The sequence below is a fragment of the Capricornis sumatraensis genome, chromosome 10 (assembly GCF_032405125.1).
Source record: "Capricornis sumatraensis isolate serow.1 chromosome 10, serow.2, whole genome shotgun sequence".
Classification (NCBI taxonomy): Eukaryota; Metazoa; Chordata; class Mammalia; order Artiodactyla; family Bovidae; genus Capricornis; species Capricornis sumatraensis.
Genome location: NC_091078.1, coordinates 75,479,717 through 75,505,932, shown reverse-complemented (window position 1 = coordinate 75,505,932; position 26,216 = coordinate 75,479,717). Strand labels below are relative to the sequence as shown.

Genomic DNA, 26,216 nt, shown 5'->3' with positions numbered 1-26,216 from the left:
ATGTAAAAGGAAAATGTACACACTGTTAGGGCTATATTACCAACTCTGGAGTCTTTACCCATTTTTTAAATATGGACTATATAGAAATCCGCTTGTAATAAAAACTGACAACTGTGACAAAAATAAGGATATAATATTAAAAATAAATCAAATGATATACAGTACTGTCATTCTGATACAGAATTTTTACACAGCAATAGTGGTATGTACAAATGACAGGATCAGGCAATCCATCACAACAGACCTTCGGGTTACAGATAAATTTTGAATGACAACTTAATACTGATTTTAACATGGTAACTAGTGTTATGCCAGATTAAAATCAATACATCTTCTTCAAGTGACATTTTCTGGAACATCTCTAACTAGGAGACTTTTGTTAAAACAAAATCTTTATAAAAAGAAAAAGAAATAAATGTAATATTGTACTGGAAATGTCTTTTTAAAAAAAATCCCAAATCTATGAATCTGGACTAAATTAATTTGACTTCCCATTCTTTCTGTCCTTACACTGGTCAACCACAGACCTGGCACCCACTTACACAAGCAGGTTCAGTCAAAGTTCAGAAGCAGCCCCATCTCTACTTCCTATAAGAGAAGTTTAGGGTATCTGGTTCAACTACACATTCTTTCCACTGTTTAAGTATCAGGCAAAAAAGCTTGATTCTCATCAGTCATTCTGCCAGCAAGCTCAAGGATATGGATCCTCACTTTAAAATCCTAGAGGGTCAGGGAGGGAAATGCCAAACAATAGAATAAGAGTCTTAAAACTCATTGGGGAATGAAGGAAAGAGACCCCATGTGCGTGTGTGCGTGTGTGCGTGTGTGTGTGTGTGGTGGGGCAGGGCTGGGGGCAGGGTATGTTTAGGGAAAAAAAATCTCTGTAACAAAATAACAAATTTGTATTCTCTGCACTTCTGTGAAAATGGGTGAGTTATTGGCATTTTTTAAAAAAAGCCAAATGAAAACACAAACAGGGAAATGAGAACTGTTCCATAATGTCCTGCACTTTATGTTTCTATTCAAAATATAAATCCCCTTTCAATCAAAAAAAAAAAAAAGTACAACATCATTTAAAAATCAAAGAGGGAAATGTGACTTAGAGAACTGAGGAAGCAATAGCATTTCTTTCTGGCATATTATCTGTTTGACACAATCACAGGTGAACAGGCTTTAGACATTGTGTGGCTGTTCACATTAAAAGCATCTCCTCTAAAGTGATTACTTCCGGGCTAAACAAGTATATCGGTTAAACGAAGTCCGTGAACAGGCCAAGCCGGGCAGGCATGGACACGTGTGATGCATTCTCCGCCCAAAAAACGGAACCTAAAATAAAAAAGAAAACTGAGTTAGAGCAGGAAATGTTAAAAAGAAAAAAACTATTCTTAAGGAATTTCTTTGAATAACAAGTTAGTGTTTATTAAATATTAACTATTCTTCAAACAACAGCATCTATTTTCATGTATTATCCTTTCGCAGCCTTCCAACCATTCTGTGAAGACGGCAAACACTTTAATCACATCCATCTGATAGATGAGAGACGGAGGCACAGAGAGGTTAGGAACTTGCCTGAGGTCACATATCCAGAACTTGAAGCTTGGCTGGCAAGTGGACCTGAAGGACCAAGCATTGAATCAGCAAGCTACACTGTCTTTTACTTTTTCTCATGTAATTCTTTTTTACAGTGTCCTGCTACTGAAGCTCCTTGAAGAGAACATAACTTTATGGGCACGACCACATGCATACAATAAGCAAATAAAAATTCACTGATGATGAGAAATGTATAAATTCATAGATTTGTGCAAAGATGTGAGGGAGTTCCCTGGCAGTCTAGTGGTTAAGATTTGGTGCTTTCACTGCTGTGGCCTGGGTTCAATCCCTGGTCAGGGAACTGAGATCCTGTAAGCCAACAAAATCAGGGAAGGAGGCAGCCCGATTTGCAGAAATGCAGCAGAGCAAACCCCAGGCAGGAGAGCCAGCAGCAAAAGGTTGCTCTCACCCCAAGCACAGTTCAGTTGCTGTTTCTAAGAACCTGCTTGAACCTGGGTGAAGCTTGAACCAAGCACAGTTCAACCGAACTGAACCAAGCACAGTTTGGTGCTTGGGTGACTTCCTGAAGTTTGGTGCTTGGATGACTTCACCTGAACTTGGGTGAAGTTCGGTGCTTCGGTGACTTCACCTGAACTTGAGTGAAGCTTGAACCAAGCACAGTTTGGTGAAGCTTGAACCAAGCACAGTTCAACTGAACTGAACCAAGCACAGTTCGGTTGCTGTTTCTAAGAACCTGCTCGAACCTGGGTGAAGCTAGGTTGAGGAGGGTCAACTAGCAACTGGTGTGGTCATTCTCTGTGCCAGGGGCAAGTGAAGGACTCACAAAACATGTATGCTTTCTAGAGGCAAAGAGCAAAACCCACTCTTCTTCCCATAGGAATGGTGCCCCCTCGAGAATCTGCCTGCTTTGCAAGGGATAGGAAGAAACTGTAGGCCTGCAAGTGGTTGCTATTAATGAAATGAGATGGCAAATTACCCGATTGAGGGTAATATGAGAGAGGACAGCTATTGCAATCTCATGCCTTCAGGGGATCCTTCCACAGTTGACACACGGCACAGAAATGCATCCTTCCTGCCTCCCAGCTTAAATGCTTCCTTTGGTATCATTCTAGCGCATTTCCTATTCTATTCCACCAAAAGAGGCTGCCCCACACGAGTGATCTATCCTTACAAGAAAATCTTGAGATGCATCTTCCAGATGCCTTCGAAATCATTTCTTTCTGCATCAAACAAAAGGCTGAAAAAAAGGCTGTCTGCAGACAGTGGCAGAACCATTCTAACCTTATTTTCAGGTTGAACTGATTGGATGGGTCCAATTCTATGGGTGTTCAGCAATGGTCAAGGCTAATTGTTCTGGGCATTATCTTTGGATGCTACCATGCTCATGTTCTCCTTACCTTTTTCTTTCTTCTTCTCTTCCTCTTTCTTCTTTCCTGCCTTCCATTTCCAAAATGGTTCTGGAGGGGCCAGGGAGATGGTTGAGATCAATAAATACAAAGGGAAGAGTAGCTGGGTGGGGGTGGCACGTGGTGAACAGGCAGGACCATCCCAGTTCCTCTGTCCTTTTGTGAGAGCATTACTTTCGAGGCTCTAAAGGCAGTGTCTACATGGGGGCACATGGCCATCGGTCCCATGCAGACATGGGCTAGAATGGTTCTGTCACTGTGTGTGTCAAAGGGTCCACGGAAGGCCGGCTCATTTGTTGCCCCTGAGAATATATCAGAGGAGATGGGGGCAGCAGGAACGGCTTGGACAATTACAAGTTATTATGTCTCAATAACATGAGACATAATAACTCATGACCTTGACCTAGAGATTTTGAGATTCCTTTCGCTGAGCCCCAAACTACTGCATGAACCAGTGGGTCTCAGTTTGGGGTGATGCTGCCCCAGGAGACGGCTGGCAATGTCCAGAGCCATCCTTGTGTGTCACAGTGCAGGGAGGGGGCATCTGGTGGATAGAGGCCAAGGGTGTTGCTAAACATCCTACAACTCAGGGGACCCCTCCTATGGCAAAGAGTTACCTGTTCTCAAATGTCCTCAGTGCTGAGGTTGAGAGGAACAAGCACAGGCGGCAAGGAACAAGAGCCTGGAAAAAGTGAGTGCTACCTGTAACAAGCATGTCCAACTGTTACACATGGAGGACACCAACCAGGTGTCTCCTATTCATTCGTTCAACAGACACTGCGTGTCACCAGCACGTCAGGCCCTGTTTTAGGGACTGAGGATACAGCGATGAGTCAAACAAGAAAGGTCTCTACCCAACATGGAGTGTCATATCAGTGACAGACACTCAGTAAGACAGTTTCAGCTACTACAAATTCAAGGCTTCAGTCTGATGTTCTGTGCACCTCAACACTGTGGTCACTCTTGGGCCTGCCATGTGGGTTCTCAGCAGCAAAAGCAGCAGGAAAGAGAAATAACTTGTGCTGGCAGCCTGCCACAGGCCAGGCCACAGAAAGGCGTGATGTCTGAGTGCCATGTTAAAGCCGGGTGCCAGATTTCTGCCTCCCTGTGACACAAGCTAAGTGGCTTCCTCTTGAGGTGAAGCAACACACCTGACCGAGGTCATCAAGCCACAGAAGAAACATATCACAGTCAAACCCATCCCCATCCTCTTCAAAATACCACCAGGCCCAGACTCCAGGCCCTGGGAACAAAAGAGAATCTTTTAGTTTTGAGTGCATTAACATTCAGCCTGGTACAAAGGACACATTCAAAAATATATGTGTCAAATGCTTGTCTTCTACCCCAATGCCACCATAGTCTGTGACCTCCCTGAGGGGTAAAGAGGTGATCCTCTGAGGTCCTGGGGCTCCACCTTCATCCTAAATCTCTCTGCCTGGAACTGATTAATGTCACCAAACTCAGAAACCAAAGGCTCTTGCCTATGTAGGGTCCCTCTAGGGTCTAGGAAGGGTCCTGGCAATGTATCCTCAAGGTCAAGTGTTTTTGTGAAAACTTCAAAAATGTCTATTATTCTTTTTCTTACCCAGGGCATCATGATTGTGTAAACATCAACCTAGATTTGCTACAACTCAATTTAACACAGTGATTAGACTGGCAGGTCCCTTTATACCTGGGTGCCCTTTTCTTATTTTTATCCTTTTTCAAGATTCAGCCTGTGTTTCTCCCTCCCTCATCTGAGCTTTTCTACACTGGATGAGCCTGTAGCAGTTTTCTCCTCCATCTACATCCTCTCAATCGCACACACTACAATTTCTGACATGGTGAACACCCCGTAGATACCTGCCCATTTCTTGACTGGCCCATTCACTGCTATTTCTACAGTCATGTATGGCAAACCTAGTAGCAGTTTGACAGTCACACATGCACAAGAAGGTGTTCACAGAAGATGCATCTTTAGACGTATAAATACAGCCAAGGAGCTAATCATTCAGTACCAACATGACGGCTTACTTTAGGATCAACTATGTACTCAAGCCAATGTTTCTAATACTATAGATTTCCAATCAGCAAATTCTAGGAGTTACCAAGGCAGAACCTTCAGCACTCATGAGAAGGCATGATGTCCAACACATTTGCAGCATTTTTAAAGAGAAACGGTGCTGATATGAAACCAAAATATTATTTGTGCTATCTCTCAAAACAGAGTCAACTGTGTTAAAGAAGGAAACACAATGGGATACTTGAAGAAAAGCTGAGTCACGTGACATAAAAAGCACTGGCCCAATAATTTTTTTCCTTATTAAAACCAGTTTTCTTACCACTTTATCAATAGAAGTACATAGTTCAAAAAAGTCAAATGGTATGAGTGCATAAAATAAAAAGGACAAATCCCACACTGCCACAGTTTCTGGTTTTAATAGCTCTGATGAGTGCCACTGTGTGGTTTCTTGTCATTTTTTTTTTGTCTTTTGGGAATAGGCACATATGCTCATGGTTTCCCAGGTGGCACTACTGGTAAAGAATCTGCCTGCCAGGGCGGAAGATGTAAGGGATGTGGGTTCAACCCCTGGGTCGGGAAGAGCCCCTGGAGAAGGAAGTGGCAACCCACTCCAGTACTCTTGCCTGGAGAATCCCATGAATGAGGAAGCTGGCAGGCCACAGTCACAATGTCGCCAAGAGTCGGACACGACTGAAGCAACTTGACACAGTACATATATTCTCAGAACCCTAAATGTACAATTATTGATCTGTTCCCCTCCTGTGAGCATCACGTTAACCTGGGGCCTGTGCTGACAGAAGTGGACCCGACACAGACCTGGGCCTCCCACGGCACAGTGTCCCCAGAAAAAATAAAGAAAACCAGGGAACGATGGGCCAGCTTCCTTAGTTGTATGGAACTGGACTTGAGTTGGGGAACCTTGAGTCTCTGGGACTAGAGGAGCATAAAAGATATGCAAGAAATAGAGCGGTAGTTTCTACGGGTCAAAGGGTCCCCCGACACACACACATCCTGGCAATCGTGTGGCAGCCACCAGCACCTGTGTGGATGAAGGCAAAAGAAGTTGTGTGTTTGGGTGGCTGATGAGTTCCCTAGAGGTGAAGATGCGGCACCTCCTATGCTGTGTCTTGTAAGGCTAAGTAAATGAAGCATCAGACAGTGGTGCTCACCTGGCGTGATTCCAGCCCCCTGCAACGCCCGGCGGGACATTTAGACGCCATTCTGGAGGTCACAACTTGGATGAGGTGCAACGGTATCTAGCGAGTAGAGACTAGGGACGCTAGTAAACATCCTACAATGCCCAGGGCCACCCCCACAACAAAGAGCCATCCCGTCTAAAATGTCAGAAGAGCCCAGGCTCAGAAGTCCTGTGGTTAACTGGAAATTATTTTCTTCAGAAAAGGAAAATGGATTAATCAAGTTTTAAAGTGCAGCTCAAAAACAAAAATAAAACACCAAAGCAAGTGCTAAAAAAATGTTAACATAAAAAATGGAGCAAAATTTAAAAATAAGATTAATTTTTTGAAGGAAATATAGATTAAATTTAATATTTTAATAAAATAATAAGGAATTAAAGTACTCACCACATAAACTTCTAAACTTCTAAAGCCCGTGAGTAAACAGTATAGGATGGACAGGACTAATCTTTGGAAGCTCTGTTAATAAAAGTGTGGGTACTAATGGAAACTAGTGTTTCTTAAACTGGAGAAGGCAATAAACAGCAAAGTATTCCCAGTAGATATGTGATTTAATAATGCACTCTTAATTATTAAAAATGAGTTGTTAAAAAAATCAATACACGTTATAACTACTATCTACCTAAAAATGTGTTTAGAAAGCATGCATCCTATTCCTTTCAAGTAGACTTATATTTTATTCTATTTTTGAATGATCAAATGTGAAGTTAAAAACTTTACAATTACAAAATTGTAGCCTAGCAGTGTCTAAACTGCTAATTGATACATCAGAAACAAAATAGTAAAATGAATTTAATAGTTTCTACCTATAGGTCTTAATTTCATTCATCAAATACTGTTCACTTTATCAAAATAAATATCAGTGGCTAATGTCTAAGCCAAACTAGAATGGAAAGTTTAAAATTAGAGCAGGTATAGTCCTCACCTATTCATAGTCTTGTGCTTCTAATACACCAGTCCCTGTGACCACAATCAGAGTTAATCTATTTTTTTTTTTTTAGAAAGCAAAAAGAAAATGGAGGGGGGAAGGTAATGAACGCATTCTATTTAAAAGAACTTTTATACAGCGTCCATCTTTATTTTTACCATCTACTAATGAACTGTAAAACTTTAGAGTAGAGTCTCACCAGGACATATTTATTTTAAAATGGGGTTTTTTTTTTTTAAGTTGCTTTGAATAGAATATAACTGAAAGATACTCTGGAAGAACTAGGTTTTCATCAGGATAAGTTAATTTCACTCAGAACAAGTAACAACTCTGGGACAAGAACTAGGTTATTGAAATGAATTATGAAAATGTATTTTCCAGACAGTAAAATAACCAATATGAACAGCTGTAATATTGAGGTCTAAAAACATGGTTCAAGTGGTTATCTGAATGGGGGTAAGTCAGATCTGACATTAACATCTTACTTTTTCAGTACTTTCAGTTCTTTTATCACTTAATTTTACTATGAAAACCATAATCTGTTATCTTAGACTTTATTATCAAAAGTGTGATTAAAAACACAACACAGAGATGCTCCTGGGTTTATGGCAGGAGAATGATTTTGTTTTCTTTCAAAACTGACTTTGCGCTAAACCTGAACTAGAAACTATAGGAACCAGGAAAATAGAATCTGGTTCTCTTGTCAAAATATCTCAATATTTGGAAATCTCATCAGAACTACAGGATGAGGCAGATTTCAACTCTGGACTATTATGTGCTATCTCAGGGAGCATCTTCCCTACACAAACCCATCTGGGTTAACTGCACTGAAAAAAAGTTCAAATTAAACACGACCACAGCTTTCACTGAAGTAGATCCCAGTGGAGTGACGGACAGAGCAAAACTCAGAGCCTGTTCTCTGACCTATCACCTGGGACCTCAGCCACATACTGAGCCCCTGTGAGGCTGAATGCTGTACAGAGGATGGGAGAAAACCAAACCTTACTTTACAGACTTGTATTAAATGAGAAACACATCCACAACATTTAGTATCATATCGAGGATCTGGTGCACCAGGGCATACAGCAAGTAGCAACTGCTATTTGTACAAAAATAGTTACCCAGAATGTGTCATTCTTGACTCGTTTTAGCAAACCAGCTGGGGTACCCGAGGTTATACTAACAATGTACAAAGACAACTAATTCTGAAAGAACAGTGAATTAAGAGTCAACTTTGAAGCGACAGCAACTCCCACAGACAAAAGACGACTCGTGTTGGATAAGGCTGATGAAAAAAACTGAGACCAGCGCCAAAGGCGGCTGGGCAGGCTTCACCTCCCTACCCCCACAAGGGGAATGGGGTTAGTGGTTTGGCACAGAACCAGACAACTAACAGTTTTGAAACCTTTCCTGTCTCAAAATGGCCAGGAATAAAAGGTGCATATCATGCTTACAAACGACAGCACTGGCTCAAGCGGTCAAACAACGGTGAGGAGTGGTACCAATGCAACAGGAAGTGTTTCTCAAGGAAACCACAGGAGAGCCCAAGGCCATCTTCAGATGGGTCTAAACAACCAGGGTCCCCACTGCAGCACATTGAGTGAAACCCCAACTTATTTCCTTATTTCATTCAGATAGAGTCAAAACCTTAGCTGTTATCTGTGACTGTGAAGTATGGGAAAGATACTTGGCTCCATTTCAGTTTTAAACCCTAAGCCACACGTGGGGAAAAGAAGAAGGCAGAAGGCAGAATTCAGTTTGCTTTGAGAACATTTAACCCGTTTTTAGAGGATGTGATGGGTAGAGAGAGAACACTGCAGAGGACTGAACTCCCCTCCAACAAGCCACCAGGCCTGGGACATGCCCTCACGCACACACATATCGCTCCCTACCCACCCCTGCACCCTGGACCCCATGTAGCTGCTGGTAAGTGAGGATGTACCGACGGCACAAGAAGAGCGTCTGCAGCCTGGCACCCCCGGGGGATTTGGCTGGACCCATACTGGGTTTCAAACGTTTTGTATCTGAAGGACACGGATTCTCCAGGCTCCACAAACTTCTCTGCTCCCTCCTACCTGCCACCCACCCACTTCAGGGAGTCCCACACAGCTCCCTGGCCCCTGCAGACAGGAGGGTCTGCAACACCTGAGAACACAACCTCTGCAGCCCCATCTGATCCTGCCTCACTCCTGCCACTTCCTGTCAATAACTTTCCAAAAATGGTGTTTAGGTCGTTGTGATATTGAGCTGTTAGATGGTAAAATAAATTGGGAAGGTAAACATCATGAATCTCCAGGGTTGTGAACATTGCATCCTGTGGAGAGAGTCAAAATGTAGGACTTTCAAGTTAAAATACAAGAGTGATTGCATCATGGATCATTTTCTGCAAACCCAAAGCACAAACTTATGTGCTTCTGCCTTTTCAGTAGGTCTGACATTAAAACTGTTTTCAAGAGCTTTCCTATTCTGATTTCAGCAAAGAAGTATACACAGTATTTTATATATACACACACATATATGTATACAATATAAATGGTAATATATATATATAAATGGTCTTTTAGCATATAAAATATATTCATACATCCAAAAGTAATATATATTTATATTCTTAAACTGTAAAGCAAAATTCAGTGTTTCAAATTATTTTTATGAAATGCTTCTAATGACATGAGAACAAAGATATGTGAACAATCAGTTAAATAAGGATGGTAAGAATACACTCTCAGATGGAGAGGAGAATGGAAGAGGTTTTCCACTTCATCTTCTCTGATTTCCAATTTCTAGCACATTTCATGTCATAGAGGCCTTGCTTGAAGTTGAGTAACTGAAATGTAAGAGAACCAACAAGAACACATATATACTAACTTTACGAGTCATCGGATGGCAACTGTCTCCCACTTTGCCCATTGGTGTGCAAATCCGTATGCTCTTAACCCAGATACTAACAGCACAGCACATGCCTCCACCACACTGGGGGTCCCTGTCGCAGGCCTGAAATGTAATAAGCAAACAGATAAATAAAGATAATCAGAACGACTCAGGCTAAAATTAGCAGTAAAAAAAAGAAGCTCTTATAATATCTCACAGCTATGATTTTAATAATCTTACATGTTAAAAAAACTGTAATCATTTATTTGAACATATTTACAATAAAATCTGATCAGAGATTTTCCCACTTGGTGAAAAAAAAAAAGCCTAAATAATGCCCCACACAATATGAAAATTATAAACCCCAACACTTAAAAAAAAAAAATCAGCTCTCTTTTTCTAGTGCTTTATGGATGAAACAGCTTTGAACTTGAAGTTTATACTGGTCTTTTACCATACATGGCCATTAGGAAATACATAAACTGAATCACAAGATTTTATAACTATTAACTATAGAATAAAGTGGGCCTAATTTTAAAAAGAGATTTAAATGGTCTCTAAATCTATCATGAAATGCTCCAGATCTGTAAAAATACTGATGTAAATTTAAAAGTATAACTCATTTTCTCTTTCAAATATTTGCATTTTGGTTCACGAGATTTGATGTTTCTCACACCTCTGACTTGATTTTCACCATTTCCTTTTGAAAGAAAGAAATTTCATAGGCTGAGAATGGGCAGACCAAGACTTTTGCCTTATGTTACCCTTTTTTTTTTTTTTTTCAGGTGAGTAACTTGCAAAAAAGGAAATTATTGGCTTAGGGTATACATATGTGTACAATATAAGATTAATGAAACTATCCTGAGATCCATCAGATTTAGAAATGCAAGTGACAGATGCAGTTATCAACAGTGAATACTCAAAACACTTGTTCCTAATATAAAAAGTGTAAACACATATAAATCAAAGAATCAACTATGGAGGAATTTCCTCACTTGACTAAACAGAAGTAAATAATGAAGTATAAACTTATTTGCATGAAAATAGATCCAAAGAACTATTGTTCTTTCCTAGAACCATCCATAAATAGGATGCTTTGTTTGAATGGTGTTCAGTAATCTGTTGTTAGTGTTAAGGTGAGAACATCCTATACTATATACGTAAGAAGCTAAGAAATCTATAATTTAGACAAATTTAAGCACAGATTTAATGCAAACAACTAAGATACTTCTTCAGAGTTCTTAGTTTTGGGGACAGCTATAACTTCTCAAAACACAAATATATGGGGATACAAGATCTTATTCATTATTTTTTTCATTAAAGTAATCAGCTATATTGTTTTAGAGTTATTTATTTCCCCCATTAGAATTTTTTCTTGGGCTATTTAAAACAAGTATTGGATAAAAACTGTAATTTTCATCTTGGGATGTTTAGACATTTATAGGAAAATATAAAAACAGTTCCATTTTTCCAGTTTTTATCTGAACATCAGAAATCACACATACGTACCCATTACATTCCATAAATGAGATGTTTACTATACGATCTTTTTCAATAGTTTTAACAAATCTATGTGGACATATAAATCAATTCAAAAATAACCACATTACTACTCCCCAAAAAGTAAATATTTAAGGTGGAGGTTTTAGGCAATATTTTATTTCAACAGATGCTCAAGACCAGGAATTCTGAAGTCCCACTAGCTCTTTTAATAAGACAATCAAAATCCAGCCAAAATCTCTGAAATTTCAATCAATCATTTGGATTTTAAACATCCTAGAGATGACATATCTAGATAAGTTACTAGGTTTTTCATTTGACTCCAGATGGTTGCTGTCATGGAAACATAACTATATTTCTTTATTGCCATGCTGTTTTAGAGAAATTTTAAAGATTCTTTTATTTTCTAGCAGTGTTTTGCAACAAGGAAAACAACACATAGAATTGTATAAGGCCAGTTTAAACTTTAACAGATAAACATTCAATGTGATAAGATTTCACTTTGTAACAAAAAAGATTCAGTTCTTGGAAATACTTACAAAGACTTGCATAGGTTTATATATTTTTAATTAGACAGCTGTTTCTTAATGCCCTTCATCTTTAACCCACTGCAAATCTATTCAACTGGTGTTGTCTTGTGAATGGAACAAAAAGATACTTATATTACAAAGGAATTTGGGGCTCAGAGGATTAGGAGAAATTTAAAGAGCCAGCAGGGGAAGATGGGGAAAAACCAATCAGATTTCAATTCTCATGTATTAGAAAGACCTGTAGAAACTTTTTTTCAACCACATGGACTGACAAAGCTATTCAAATACATCTATATCTGTAAATACCTCTACAAACCATACTAATAAATATCACAATACTTATTAATTAAGTGTCTCTTGGCCATAACCCAAATACCTATTGGTTGTAACCAAATACTGTTATAATACAAGGACTTTCAATGTGCTATAAGCACATGGGGACAATAGTGCTTAATTTTCTCAAAACAATGACACTTTCCTTAAATTTAAATGGTATTTCATTATCTGTGTACTATCATTTCAAACATAAAAGTTTTTTCTTTAAACCCTATTATGTGAACTTGGATATTTGAAATAATTTAATGGGGGTGTAAAATACTTTCAGACTTAGAAGAGTTGAACAGTCAGGAAATGGTAGCGATTCTGCATTGTTGGCATAAAGCAGACATTTTCATTTTGTGCTGTAAAGTTATCCTTCGGATCCACACAAAGAAAATTGTTGGTGGACCTAGGAGAGAACTGAACTAGCTCCTGCTTCCACAAATGATGACATCTCTCTAAACTGAAATATCTACAGGATCACCTCCTCCATAACTAAGCCAAAGCACTGTAGGCGCTTTATCAGGAACAGGAGATGGAAAACTTACAAGGAGAAACTCAGGACGTTGGCGGGGGGAAATGAAAAACGCTGGAACTCAGAAGAAAGGACCCACGTTGCTTTTCCAAAGTGCACTCATGACCTTGAACCAAGTTATTTCAAAGGGATTTTGTAGAGAATGCTTTGAGGAGCAAACCCCTCAACCGCAGAATTGAGTCTCCCAGGATCTGGGGGTACTGGTCTTGCCCCTCTGCATTTTAAAGCACTTAAATTTTAATGACAGAGGCTGGAAAAGCCGGGGGAAAGTGCTCGAGAAAACTGCCAAAGGAAACTTCTTTCAACTTACGAGAAAAAAAGACCAAACACGAGGACAGAGGGGCAGGCAAGCGTGAGAAGGTGGTGGGGAGCGACTGTGGTCTCTTCTTCCAGGGAGCGCCCGATGTCCTGGCCGCCCGCTGCCTAGGGGTCAGGGCGCTTTTCCAGGTGCCCCAAGGGGCGAGTGGGGCAGGTGTCCCGGTGCGGGATAACCCTCCCGTGCCCCCGCCTCCCGGTCGCGGTCCCCACTCCGTCTCCCGCCCCCACGACCCCGCGGCAGGAGGAGGGCGCGCATCCCGGGTGGACAGGTGCGCCCCGGCCGCTTACCCCGGTGATGACCGCGGCGTCGCCGGCGGGAGGTGTGAGCAGCAGCGGCGGCAGCAGCAGCAGTAGGAGCAGCAGGCGGGCGCAGCGCGGGCTTCTCATGGCGCCCTCGGGCCTGGGCGGCTGTTGGGGGGCCGTTGGGGACGCACGGGCTGGAGCGCGGAACACAGAGCGCCGGGCGGGCCACTCGCGCGACGCTGCCGGCGGTTATAAAGGCGAGCCCCGCCGTGACTCACGCAGCCGCCTGGCCGGCCGCACGCGCCGGGGGCATGGCGCGGGCACACCCCCGCGCCCACCCGCCTGCCCGGGCTCCGCTCGCGGCAGGGACTGCTCGCGTCCCTGCCGCGCACGTGTCGCCGTAGTCCCGGGCGCCCCCACTCGGGGCGCTACGCAGGCAGCGCCCCCCGCGCGGCGCCCCGCTCGCGGCTAGCCCCTTGCCTCGCGCGGCTGCTGCCTTCCGCACGCGCCCGCACGTCTTTTGTGGTCGGAGACACCCCCTCTGCTGTCCTGGTTTCCCCAGCTCCACGTACTCAGCGCTGCAAACTTGCAGCTCATTTGCTCTCCAGATGTCTAGGGAGTGCCTACTAAGGTGCTGGGCGCTGTGGACACACCGAGGGAGCAAGGGAGGTCCCAAAAGCCGCTCAATGTATTAATTTCTGTGTGCCACCTACAGCCACTTGGTTTGTCCTTAGGGTCCAGTAACTGAACAGAAATGACAGACATCAAACAAACAACCTGGAAACATGGAAAAAGAGGGGGAAAGAACAAAGGGAGGGCAAAATTACCCCTCATCCCACATCCCTGACGACACTGAGGGGTTTGTCCTTCCAGCTGCGGGAGTCCAATTTATTTCTTTCAAGGACTGTCCTCCCTTTCTGCTCACATCTGTTCCCTACCCTCTGCTCTCTGATTTTCTTCACATTCATTTCTTCCCTTTAACGTCGCGCCAGCTTCAGGCAAAGCAGTTCAGGATGATGCCAAAGCGAAATGAGATCGCCAAGCTCCGGATGCCAGCCTGAGGCGCCTTACGCTCTAGGTAGGCAGCTCTCTCTCTCTCTCCAGTCCAAGATAATCATCTTTCAGTCTTTATAAGACGCGATACGACGTTACTGGGATTCGTTCATTAGTGTAAATATGACTTGAGTGCCTACTGGGTTCTAGGACCCCTGTGAGAGGACCTGTGAGAGGACCAGTGAGAGCTTCCCCTTCCACTGTGACCTCGAGTCTAGCTTCAAGAATCTCAGCATGTTTATCCTCAAGGAAATTCTTTCGAGAATACCTTGGTGTGACCACGCCAAACTTGTTTCCACCAAAGTTCTGGGAAGCTCGACTTTATTCCTTGAAACCTCAGCTTTCCCTGGCCCTGTTGAAAAGCACATGTGTCTTCCAGTTTCTATAATAAATGCAGTGGGGAGAGTCGAGACAAAGTTACTTTCAGACTGTGGGGCTCCCCCCATGCCAAAGCATTCAGACTAAATGTGGAAAAAAAAATTTTTTTAAGGCAATTATCCGAATGTTAAACAGCTGAGTATTTGGAAAACTAAAATTTTGACTGATTTTAAAAACCCTTTTCATGCATGTTTTTATGTTTGAGAAATGTCTTGAAAGAGAAAACAAAAAAGCATCAAACTTTTTTTTTACATTAAAAAATTGTAAAAATTGGATTCACGGGTAAAGTAAGTGGAAACAGTAGCAAGTGACAGATCGGTGGAAACTTTCATTTTCCAATCTCCATGCCAACTGTAGCATGGGAATGCTGCCGGGTAAATGTAAAAACCAGTCAACATGGATTTTAACATTCCTACAAATTTTTTTAATGGTCTAATTTATATTTGTTACTGCTGAATGCCAGCTTGGGTATTCCCTGCTTCTCCAGGCATACAAAACAGGCTATGTCTCCATAGTAAAGTCAGTTTTCAAAAGTAGAAGGCTTCACACACTGCTGTTTGGAAAATAATCCTCATAAAGATGTTTTGAAACAAAGTTGGAAACACTTAAAATTAGGGTTGGTTTGGTTTCGTGTTGATTCTTTTGATCCTGCTGTTTCTTCTAATTGTTTTAATGCTTAGAGCAGAAATGAAGGCCTTTGATATGACGGATCTTTATATCCATGGCCAAGTTAAAAAACTGAAGTCTGAAAGTTGGTTGTGCATCTTGTAAAGGGAAGGATGGAAAGCTGAGTTTAACTAGTTCATAAAAATCAGCTAGGGAAGCCATTGTTGAAATAGAAACTGAAGACTAGTTTGACTATTCTCTTTCTGTTAATTTTGCCACATGATCAGTGCAGCCTTGGGATAGCTATAGAAAGAAAACCCAACTTTGTGTAGTTCAAGATCTAGATTCTGTTTTCTAGTAGACCATCAAGGGGACAGGTGTATTGAAGGAGCCGTACAGGAAAGTCCATAGACCTCAGGATGGTAAATTAGACTGAGCTGGATTGGAATTCTCAGTGACCAGTGGGCAAGCTGCTTAAAAACCTCACTAAACCTCTGTTTTCTCACTTGTAAAATGGATAAAAATACCAATCTCATGGGGTTTAAAGAGGATAATACTTATAACATGTTTAGCACAGTCTTTAGAAAATACTAGGAGCCCTGTTAAGCATAGCCTCCTATTAACTCTTATCCTTTGGTGTTCTCTGACAACTTCAGCCAACACAGTTTTTTCTGTCTTGCCCACCAGATTAGATTAAATCCTAAATCCAACAATGGGTGCCCTTATAAGAGAAAGAAGAGGGATACCTGGACGCAAAGCGACACAAGAAGGGCAAGTAAAGATGGAGGCAGAGACTGGAGTAACGCGTGTGCAAGTCAAGAAATACCAGGGATTACCAACCACCAGCAGAACCTGGAAGAGTCAACAAAAGATTGTTCCCTAGAGCCTTCAGAAGAAGCATAGTCTTACTGACATCTTCATTTTGGACCTTTAGCCTCCAAAACTGTGAGAGAATAAGCTTCTATTCCAGGTGAGGGAGGCTGGAGGGGTGCACAGTGCACATGTACTCAGTCGTGTCCAGCTGTTTGTGACCCCATGGACTGCAGCCCACCAGGCTCCTCCATCCATGGGCTTTTCCAGGCAAGAGTACTGGAGTAGAGTGCCATTTCCTACTGTAGGAGATCTTCCCAACCCAGGGATCGAAACTGCTCCTTCTGCATTGGCAGGCTGATTCTTTACCACTGAGCCACCTGGGAGGGGGGCACACCGGCTCTCAAACGCATCTGAAAAAAAAAAAAAAGCCTCTGAAATTGGCATATATCATTTCTGCTCATGTTTTAATGGCAAAAAAAAAAAAAAGACTTAGTCCGTCTTCAACGGACAGACAATGAATGTGAGTCTGTAATACCCTCTGTTTTCTGAGGAGAACCAGAACCATAAAATATGGTGAACAGCACCATATTTTACAGGAAAGGGATCATTTGTGGTTTGTTCTCTCTAATGAGCATGTAATAGGGGAAAAGCTTTGCATTCTATTACAAGTTAACCACTAAAGGGATGTCATCAATAAGTTTAAACTATACATAAAAGGCTTCCCTGGTGGCTCAGATGGTAAAGAGTCTGCCTGCAATGCAGGAAACCTAGGTTCGATCCCTGGGTTGGGTAGATCCCCTGGAGAAGGAAATGGCAACCCACTCCAGTATTCTTACCTGGAGAATCCCATGGACTGAGGAGCCTGGTGGGCTACAGTTCATGGGGTCACAGAGTCAAACACAACTGAATGACTAATACTCACACACATATACATGATGGTCCATCTCTGGGAACCTTGCTTCCCGGGTAATGAGTATCAGCTGAAATACTTTTCTTTAGCTCACAGGAAACATCCTGACCAGGCCCACCCATGAATGACTGCAGGGAGAAATTAACTTATCGCCTCTGGAGGCTGATCGGAATCAGGAAATGTTTGAAATTACTTCCTCCCCTTTTAGTATAAAAGAAGCCTAAAACTCAGGCAAGAGGGTTCTTTGCGACAAAGTCCACCATCTTTTCTGTTTGCTGACTTTCCAAATAAAGTCACTATTCCTTACCCCAACAACTGGTCTCTCAATTTACGGTCCCGTCATGCACGAAGCAGTATGAGCTTGCGCTTGGTAATAAACATAATGAACTTTAAATTATATTAATAATTATTTTAAATGATAATGTATTATTTCCTTTGTGTTTTTTCAAGTTCAATATCCCTAAGCTATAATACCCCTAAAACACTCTGGAAAAAAGTAAACGTATAAGCTGATATTTTCTTTAAGGTGGAAGGAAAACTGCAATTCATTCATTCAATAGACATTTACTAAGTACTTACTAAATCTAAATATTGTGCAAGGTACTGGAGTTACAGCGGTGAGCAAAACATGTGAATCCAGCCCCCTGGGAATGTATAGTCTAGTGGGAAGAGGACATGAATCGAATAACTATACAATTATATAATTACAGGAAATAGATGAGAGTGCACTGCGAGAGAGCATATGGGGAGACCTTGAGGTTTTCTTAAAGTAATGGTGTCAAAGCTGAGATCTGAAGCTTGAACAGGATTTAACTGAGATTAATGAGGGCAGCAGGAGGTTGGTGGTGGGAGAATGACTGGGCATTCCAGGCAGAAGAATTGCTTATTCAGAGACTGGAAGGAGTATCCACGTTCAAGGAGCAGAAGAGAAGCCAGTGTGGCCTAAAGAACAAGCCTAATGGGAAATCTAGTATAAACGTGAAGCCAGAGAGGGAGTAGGGCCCCAGTACAGAGCCTTATGTAGGGAACACTGAGGATCTTACTCTTCATATAAGGAAGGGAAGGGAATAAGACCAGGGAAGAGGGAAAATATAAGGGTGACCAGGCATGAAAAGTTGCTTTTGAAAAGAAGACACTTGTCTAGGACCAATCTCCTTGTGGTCCCCACCCCGAACCTCTTTTATCAATGGCAACTCTGCCCTCCCGAGGATGACCTTGGTGCATACTTGAGCTTCTCTTTCTCCCACACACCATGTCCATTCCATCTGGAATCTGACCCCTTTGCCCTCTGTCACCCTTCTTGTTTGCAGCCATCATCATCTCCAGCCTGGATGACTGGCATTGCCGTCTGACTAGCCTCCTGGTCTCACTCTTGCCCTCTACATCCCATCATCCCCCCAGCTGCCTCACCTCTTCTTTTAAGACAGACATTTTGCTCAAAACCTGTAGTGTTTTCTGGTCCCCTTCACAGAGTTTAGGTCTTTGCCTCATCTACTACAATGATATGATGGCTGAGTGTCTTCCTGCCAGCTCTACTCCAGCCACACTGGCCTCCTGGAGGTTCCAAAAACAACAGGTAGGTTCCCACTCTGGGAACTTTGTCTGAAACTTCTCTTTGTCAGGGCTGCCCTTCCTCGTGGCAGACAGGAATACAACTGACTCAGTCCTTCAAGCGTTTGCTCAATCCTCACCTCAAAGAGGCTTCTTCCAATCACCTTGATAAGTGCACAACTGCCTTGGCACAGTAAAGCAGAGACCTCACTTTGCTGGCAAAGGTCTGTCTAGTCAGAGCTATGGTTTTTCCAGGAGTCATGTATGGATGTGAGAGTTGGACCATAAAGTTGAGCACTGAAGAATTGATGCTTTTAAACTGTGGTGTTGAAGAAGACTCTTGAGAGTCCCTTGGACTACAAGGAGATCCAACCAGTCCATCCTAAAGGAAATCAGTCCTGAATATTCCTTGGAAAGACTGATGATGAAGCTGAAGCTCTAATACTTTGGCCACCTGATGTGAAGAACTGACTCATTGGAAAAGGCCCTGATGCTGAGAAAGATGGAAGACAGGAGGAGAAGGGGACGACAGAGGATGAGAAGGTTGGATGGCATCACTGACTTGATGGACATATGTTTGAGCAAGCTCCAGGAGTTGGTGATGGACAGGGAAGCCTGGCATGCTGCAGTCCATGGGGTTGCAAAGAGTCAGACATGACTGAGCAACTAAACGGAACTGAACTGCCCCAGCACTCCAGATGGCCCTCTCTCTACTCGTTTTTATATTTTGCCTTCTCCTCTAGCACTTAACACCTTCTAGAACTACATTATTTGCTTGTATCTTATATTTATTGTCTTGCTCCACTGTCTTCACACATAGACCAGAATAGAAGCTCCACAAAATGGGATTAAAATATATATATATATATATATCTTTTGTTCACCAGTTTAAGTCCAGTATCTGGAAGTGTGGCTGGTATGTAGAAGGCACTCGACAAACTTTTGGTGAACAAATTACTGAAAATATGGAGAAGAGACTGGATAGATGAATGAATGGATGGGTGGATGGGTAGATGGATAGAGGATAGACAAATGGGTGGATGAGCATGGACCTGATGGGAGGAGAGTGTAGTGGTCTAGGGGACTTCTGCTACTGTTGTTGACAGGAAAGAGGAAGAGAAATGAACTGATTCATTCAAGCAGTGAAACAGGCAGAGCCTACTATTAATTGAGATAAAGAGCAGAAAAGGAAAGGGCAAGATTCATCACAAGGATTCATTACATATAACTCATTAACACTGGATATGCTGGGGTGCAGGAATTACCTGGACGTGGAAAAGGGCAGCCAGACTGACCTGGGATGCAGAGGAGAGGCTGGACTAGAGATAAAATTCTGGCCATATATATCCCCTTTAAATTATTTTTTATTTGTCCATTTCTATATAATATAGACACTATGGTAAAAATTTAGATCAGGGCTTGGCAAACTCTGATCTACTACTTATTTTTATAAATAAAGTTTTATTAGAACACAGCTACACAACACACTTAAATGTTGCCTATGATTGCTTTACCCTGCAAGAGAAGACTGGAGTGCTTTCGAGAGAAAGATTGTATGGCCCACAAAGCTAAAAACATTTATTATCTGGCCCTTTATAGATTTTGCTGATTCCTGCTATAGGGAATAAGGAGGAGTGTGGAGTTTCTCTATTGCTTTCTTTCATTTTAGGGCAAATTCATTACCACCAAATTTTCTTGAGCTTGTTACAGGCTGCACTTTTGACGCTCTCTCTGGTTTCTCAGTTTAATTCTCTGCTTCCTGAGTTTGGGAATTTGCCCCAGGTGCTAGCTTCCTGATAGACCACTGCCGTGTTCACCCTGTTAGACGTATTTTCAGTTCAATTGCCCGGTACATCGTAGGTGCTCAATAAATATTTGTCAGTAGAATTTGAGGCACAGGGCAATAAATGTTTGCTTAATCTGCTGTCTTGAGCTGGGGGTCTAAAACCTTTTCATATATATATGTATATATGAAGAGCTCTTTCATGACCCTTGTATATGAAGTTCCAGTTTTAAAAGTGATTACAGCTTGCTTGATGACTTACTTTTTGTGTGTCATATTCTTAAGACTTCCAAGTATTACAGAATAATAGGTGAGCCTGGTAACTTAATAACTGGGTCCCATTTGTCTTTGTGTAAATGATTTTCATTGAGACAGGTTCAAAAAAGTAAAATAGATGATATTCTGCTTGTTTTTTCATCCTTTGTCCTTTATCGCTGTACTATTATTACACAGTGACTTTTCTTGTTAATAAACCCATAATATCAGTCTGAAATATCTTTTTAAAATAATAACTGTGCTTTAAATGTGACATATGAAAATGGAATTGCTTTTATAATTCTAAGTAAGACATCTATTTTAATCTATTTCAATGCTGATGATTTCTCTTTATTTTTAAAAATAAATCACCATGCCTCAACTTGAAAGCCAATTGTCTATGGAGGCACTAAAATTATTTGTTCTATTCAAGTGATAATGTACAATAAAGTTTACCTATTTTAAAACAGTTGAAATATTAATCTAGGAGAAAGAGTTTTCCCAAAACAATTAGTACAAAATACATTTGAAATAATATGAGGGGTCAGGATGAACATTGGGTTCTCAAAGATTTAAGTTTTATTCATTATAGTGCTGAAAGTCTTTAATATTCATTTTTAGCATTGAAGAAGGGCCTTAAGGCTAAAGCTTATATATCACATATTTCATTAAAAGGGAGGGATTGTTATGCAAATCTGTAGCATATCTGGTACTTTCCAGAGAGAAAGAGCAAGTCTCACACAGTAAAGACTGTTTTTTAAGATAGAAAACAGGGCTAGGTAATTACTTCTCTATTATTTTAGATCAACATTTATTTGCTATCCTATGCTAAATTTTATTTAGCAATTTGTTTTTCTCCTCTAAATTTGAATCGTATTTATTTTTCTATTGAGGGAAATGATGTGAAACAATAAGGCATCCAGGTAGAGGAATTTTAGGCACAAACCAGTTAACAGTCTACATTCCTAAATGTAAAGCTAGCTTTCTTATGTTTTGCCTATGGTTGGAGCTCAATAAATCTCAACACATCTTCTATCATACCCTCAGTTACCCTATGGGGCAGCTTTTACAATCCCTGTTTTACAGATAAGAAAAGTGAGATTCAGAGAGATTAACCATGTTACACAGAATTATAATCACTTCTACGTAGTAGAGCTGAGTTTCAACCCAAGTTGGTTTTATGCCCAAAACTTCAATGTTATTCTTCCTTATTATATGCTTTAATTAAATATTGGCATAAGTAATTTAGGTACCAGCAACCAGAAGAATTAGTCACTATGCTGTGAATTTTTCTCAAACTCATCTTAAAACCTTTTCTCTCTCTCAACTGGGAGATCAAGACTTAAAAAACAAAGTGGCAGAAAACAGGTATAATTCTAGACTTTCTGTTTGAGGGTTCCCTAAACAACAGATTTTTATATATATGTGTATATATATATATATTTTTTTTTTGTAAAGGAAAGAGGTGATCAGGGACCTCCCTGGTGGTCCAGTGGTTAAGACTCCACAGTCCCAATGCAGGGGGCCTGGGTTCAATCCCTGGTTAGGGAACTAGATCCATCATGCCACAACTAAGAGTTTTCATGCTGCAGCCAAAACATCTTGCATGACGCAATGAAGATCAAAGACCTCATTTCTGCAACTCAGACCTGGTGCAGCCAAATAAATGAATAAATACAAATAAATAATTTTTTTAAAAAGGAAAGAGGCAGTCAACATTTCTGCTTTATAGATTTATCTATGAGAAGTCTAAGGTAAGACCCGTACTTCTGATCTCATAAGTAGTCTGTCAAAGGCATCCTGCTTGCAATTTTAAGCAGAAAGTTCAGCAGAGTGAGAAGGTTGGAGGCTGAGGGCTCTAACACAGCATTAACCAGTGAATGTTCTTTCCTAGAAAAATATTGAGTTTTATAATCAAATGGTTTTGAAGACTTTGTAAGGACTCATTAAAAGCCCTGAGAAGTCCTGTAAGAAGACACCAGCCCAACTTGGTTCAACAGAGCATTTACAAAATATTTAGGGTAGAGTACAACTGTGAGTATTCATCGGGAGGACTGATGCTAAAACTGAAGCTCCAATATTTTGGCCCTTGATGTGAACAGCCGACATATTGGAAAAGACCCTGATGCTGGGAAAGACTGAAGGCAATAGGAGAAGGGGACAGCAGAGAAGGAGATGGTTAGATAGCATCACAGACTCAATGAACATGAATTTGAGAAAACTCTGGGAGATTGTGGAGGCCAGGGGAGCCTGGTGTGCTACAGTTCATGGTGTCACAGAGAGTTAGATATGACTTAGTGACCGAACAACAAGTTTTTGCACATATCAGATGTAAAGTTTTAGGCAAATTTAAACTCCTGTCTTGAGCACAAGACAGCCTTAACCAAAAATCCACTAACTTTACAGTAAGTGTTTTGAACATGTAGCCAGTCTTAGATGAGCTCATTAAAAAATAAAAGAAATGCTCAGATACTCTAATTCATCTAACTTGCTTTATGGATGAGGAAATGGATGAAATAAAAAGATGCCATCTCATAGGAAGAGGGAGACTGAGCTGGGAGTAGGTCATGCTTCTCCTGCCTCCTAGTTCAGGTTTTTTTGTTGATGTTTTTTCTTTGTTTCTTTTATCAAACTTACACCTGTTTGAGGTATGGGAACCCATCCACAAAACAGTTATAAACACATTTCCAAAAAACAGAAGACTATGTTACTATGTTATGTATATTCATGCCATGTATGTTGAGTCATGACAGTTGCTGGTTCTTACATTCCTACAGTAAGAGAGAGGATCAGGAAATTGTGCATCATGTTAAAGCACCCTGGATCTCTGTCTACTGGGGTCAATTGCTGTTCACACAGTTTGGCGGAGTTGAGGTTTGCTAAATGTATATAAAATTATGATCAACATTTGGCTTATGAATTAGCAAAAAGGATAGCATAGGCTGGTGGGCGGGGGTGGTTGTTGAAAAACTACTTTTGGTGGGATAAACTCTCACTTGAAGAATCCTAGGAGGTAAACTGGTAACTCATTTGTTTACCTGTAAAATGTTTTGAGCTGATAGATGAAATTCACCATAATGAAAGTATTTCTGAGCCCTAGCCAATGATCCACAGCAATGACACTTTTATGATCTTACTACAGCAATCTTTCTCCCATTTTCTCTTGGGCAGCTGTTTAACAGACCCTCATTTTAATAGGTGGAGATACAGGAGCAGAAAGGGAGTGTGATCAGATGAGTTTTGGATGGTTCATCCAAGCATTGCAGAGGGGATGGGGCTTTAGAACCCCACCTCTCCTGAGGGTCTAACAGTCCTCAAAGCTGATGAAAACTTCCAAATCTAATCCCAGCACCCAGGGATTCCAGCTGTCACATTATTTTTAAATTAATCAGTCGCCAGTCTGATTTGTACACTGATCTCGAATATAGAGATCTGTACACGGATTTGGTGTTATATTATTTTAATCAGTAGCCAGTCTGATTTGTATACTGATCTCAGACACAGGAAATAGAGGAAAACAATAGAAGGGGAAAGACTAGAGATCTCTTCAAGAAAATTAAAGATACCAAGGGAACATTTCATTCAAAGATGGGCACAATAAAGGACAGAAATGGTATGGATCTAACAGAAGCAGAAGAGATTAAGAAGAGGTGGCAAGAATGCATAGAACTATACAAAAAAAATCTTCATGACTGAGATAATCACGATGGTATGATCACTCACCCAGAGCCAGACATCCTGGAATGTGAAGTCAAGTGGGCCTTAGGAAGCATCACTACAAACAAAGTTAGTGGAGGTGATGGAATTCCAGTTGAGCTATTTCAGATTCTAAAAGATGATGCTGAGAAAGTGCTGCCCGCAATATGCCAGCAAGTTTGGAAAACTCAACAGTGGCCACAGGACTGGAAAAGGTGTTTTCATTCCAGCCCCAAAGAAAGGCAATGCCAAAGAATGTTCAAACTACTGCACAATTGCACTCATCTCACACGCTAGTAAAGTAATGCTCAAAATTCTCTAAGCCAGGCTTCAACAATATGTGAACCATGAAATTCCAAATATTCAACTTGGATTTAGAAAAGGCAGAGGAACCAGAGATCAAATTGCCAACATCCACTGGATCATCAAAAAGCAAGAGAGTTCCAGAAAAACATCTACTTCTGCTTTATTGACTATGCCAAAGCCTTTGACTGTGTAGATCACAATAAACTGCGGGAAATTCTTAAAGAGATGGGAATACTAGACAACCTTACCTGTCTCTTGAGAAATCTGCATGCAGGTTAAGAAGAAACGGTTAAAACCAGACATGGAACAACAAACTGGTTCCAAATTGGGAAAGGAGTACGTCAAAGCTGTGTATTATCACCCTGCTTACTTAACTTATACTCAGAGTGAAAGTGAAGTCGCTCAGTCGTGTCCGACTCTTTGCAACCCCAGGGACTATAGCCTATCAGGCTCTTCCGTCCATGGGATTTTCCAGCCAAGAGTGCTGGAGTGGATTGCCATTTCCTTCTCCAGGGGATCTTCCCAACCCAGGAATCGAACCCGGGTCTCCCGTGTTGCAGGCAGACGCTTTACCGTCTGAGCCACCAGGGAAGCCCTATATGCAGAGTTCATCATGAGAAACGTCGGGCTGGATGGAGCACAAGCTGGAATGAAGACTGCCGGGAGAAATATCAATAGCCTCAGATAAGCAGATGGCACCACACTTACGGCAGAAAGTGAAGAGGAACCGAAGAGCCTCTTGAAAGTGAAAGAGAAGAGTGAAAAAGCTGGCTTAAAACTCAGCATTCAAAAAACGAAGATCATGGCATCTGGTCCCATCACTTCATGGCAAATAGATGGGGAAACAAAGGAAACAGTGAGAGACTTTATTTTGGGGGACTCTAAAATCACTGCAGATGGTGACTACAATCATTAAATTAAAAAAGATGCTTATTCCATGGAAGAAAAGCTATGACAAACCTAGACAGCATATTAAAAAGCAGAGACATTACTTTGCCAACAAAGGTCCGTCTAGTCAAAGCTATGCTTTTTCCAGTAGTCATGTATGGATGTGAGAGTTGGACCATAAAGAAAGCTAAGCACCAAAGACGGAGAAGGCAGTGGCACCCCACTCCAGTACTCTTGCCTGGAAAATCCCATGGATGGAGGAGCCTGGTAGGCTGCAGTCCATGAGGTCTCTAAGAGTTGGACACGACTGAGAGACTTCACTTTGACTTTTCACTTTCATGCATTGGAGAAGGAAATGGCAACCCACTCCAGTGTTGTTGCCTGGAGAATCCCAGGGACGGCGGAGCTTGGTGGGCTGCCATCTATGTGGTCACACAGAGTCGGACATGACTGAAGTGACTTAGCAGCAGCAGCAGCAAGCACCAAAGGTTTGATGCTTTTGAACTGTGGGGTTGGATAAGACTCTTGAGAGTCCCTTGGACTGCAAGGAGATCAAACCAGTCAATCCTAAAAGAAATC

The 26,216-nt window shown here is 41.4% G+C and overlaps 1 protein-coding gene across 2 annotated transcripts; it reads right to left on the bottom strand.

Moving 5' to 3' along the window:
- Positions 1–1,221: 1,221 nt before the first annotated feature.
- Positions 1,222–13,542, bottom strand: PROK2 (prokineticin 2). Of its 2 annotated transcripts, XM_068983001.1 has the most exons (4): positions 13,444–13,542; positions 9,952–10,077; positions 2,949–3,008; positions 1,222–1,326 (listed from the first exon to the last, which is right to left on the bottom strand). In XM_068983001.1, the coding sequence occupies exons 1-4, from the start codon at positions 13,540–13,542 to the stop codon at positions 1,222–1,224; spliced, it is 390 nt and encodes a 129-aa protein (XP_068839102.1). The 2 variants fall into 2 exon arrangements, with proteins under 2 accessions (XP_068839102.1, XP_068839103.1); XM_068983002.1 differs by lacking the exon at positions 2,949–3,008.
- Positions 13,543–26,216: the final 12,674 nt, after the last annotated feature.

Excerpts from the sequence above, each read along its gene's own strand:
- PROK2 (XM_068983001.1), bottom strand. The coding sequence starts at position 13,542 with ATGAGAAGCCCGCGCTGCGCCCGCCTGCTGCTCCTACTGCTGCTGCTG. Across the intron at positions 10,078-13,443 it reads ACGCCGCGGTCATCACCGGG|GCCTGCGACAGGGACCCCCA; the intron begins GTAAGCGGCCGG and ends ATTACATTTCAG. Across the intron at positions 1,327-2,948 it reads AGAGAAGAAGAAAGAAAAAG|GTTCCGTTTTTTGGGCGGAG; the intron begins GTAAGGAGAACA and ends TTTTTATTTTAG.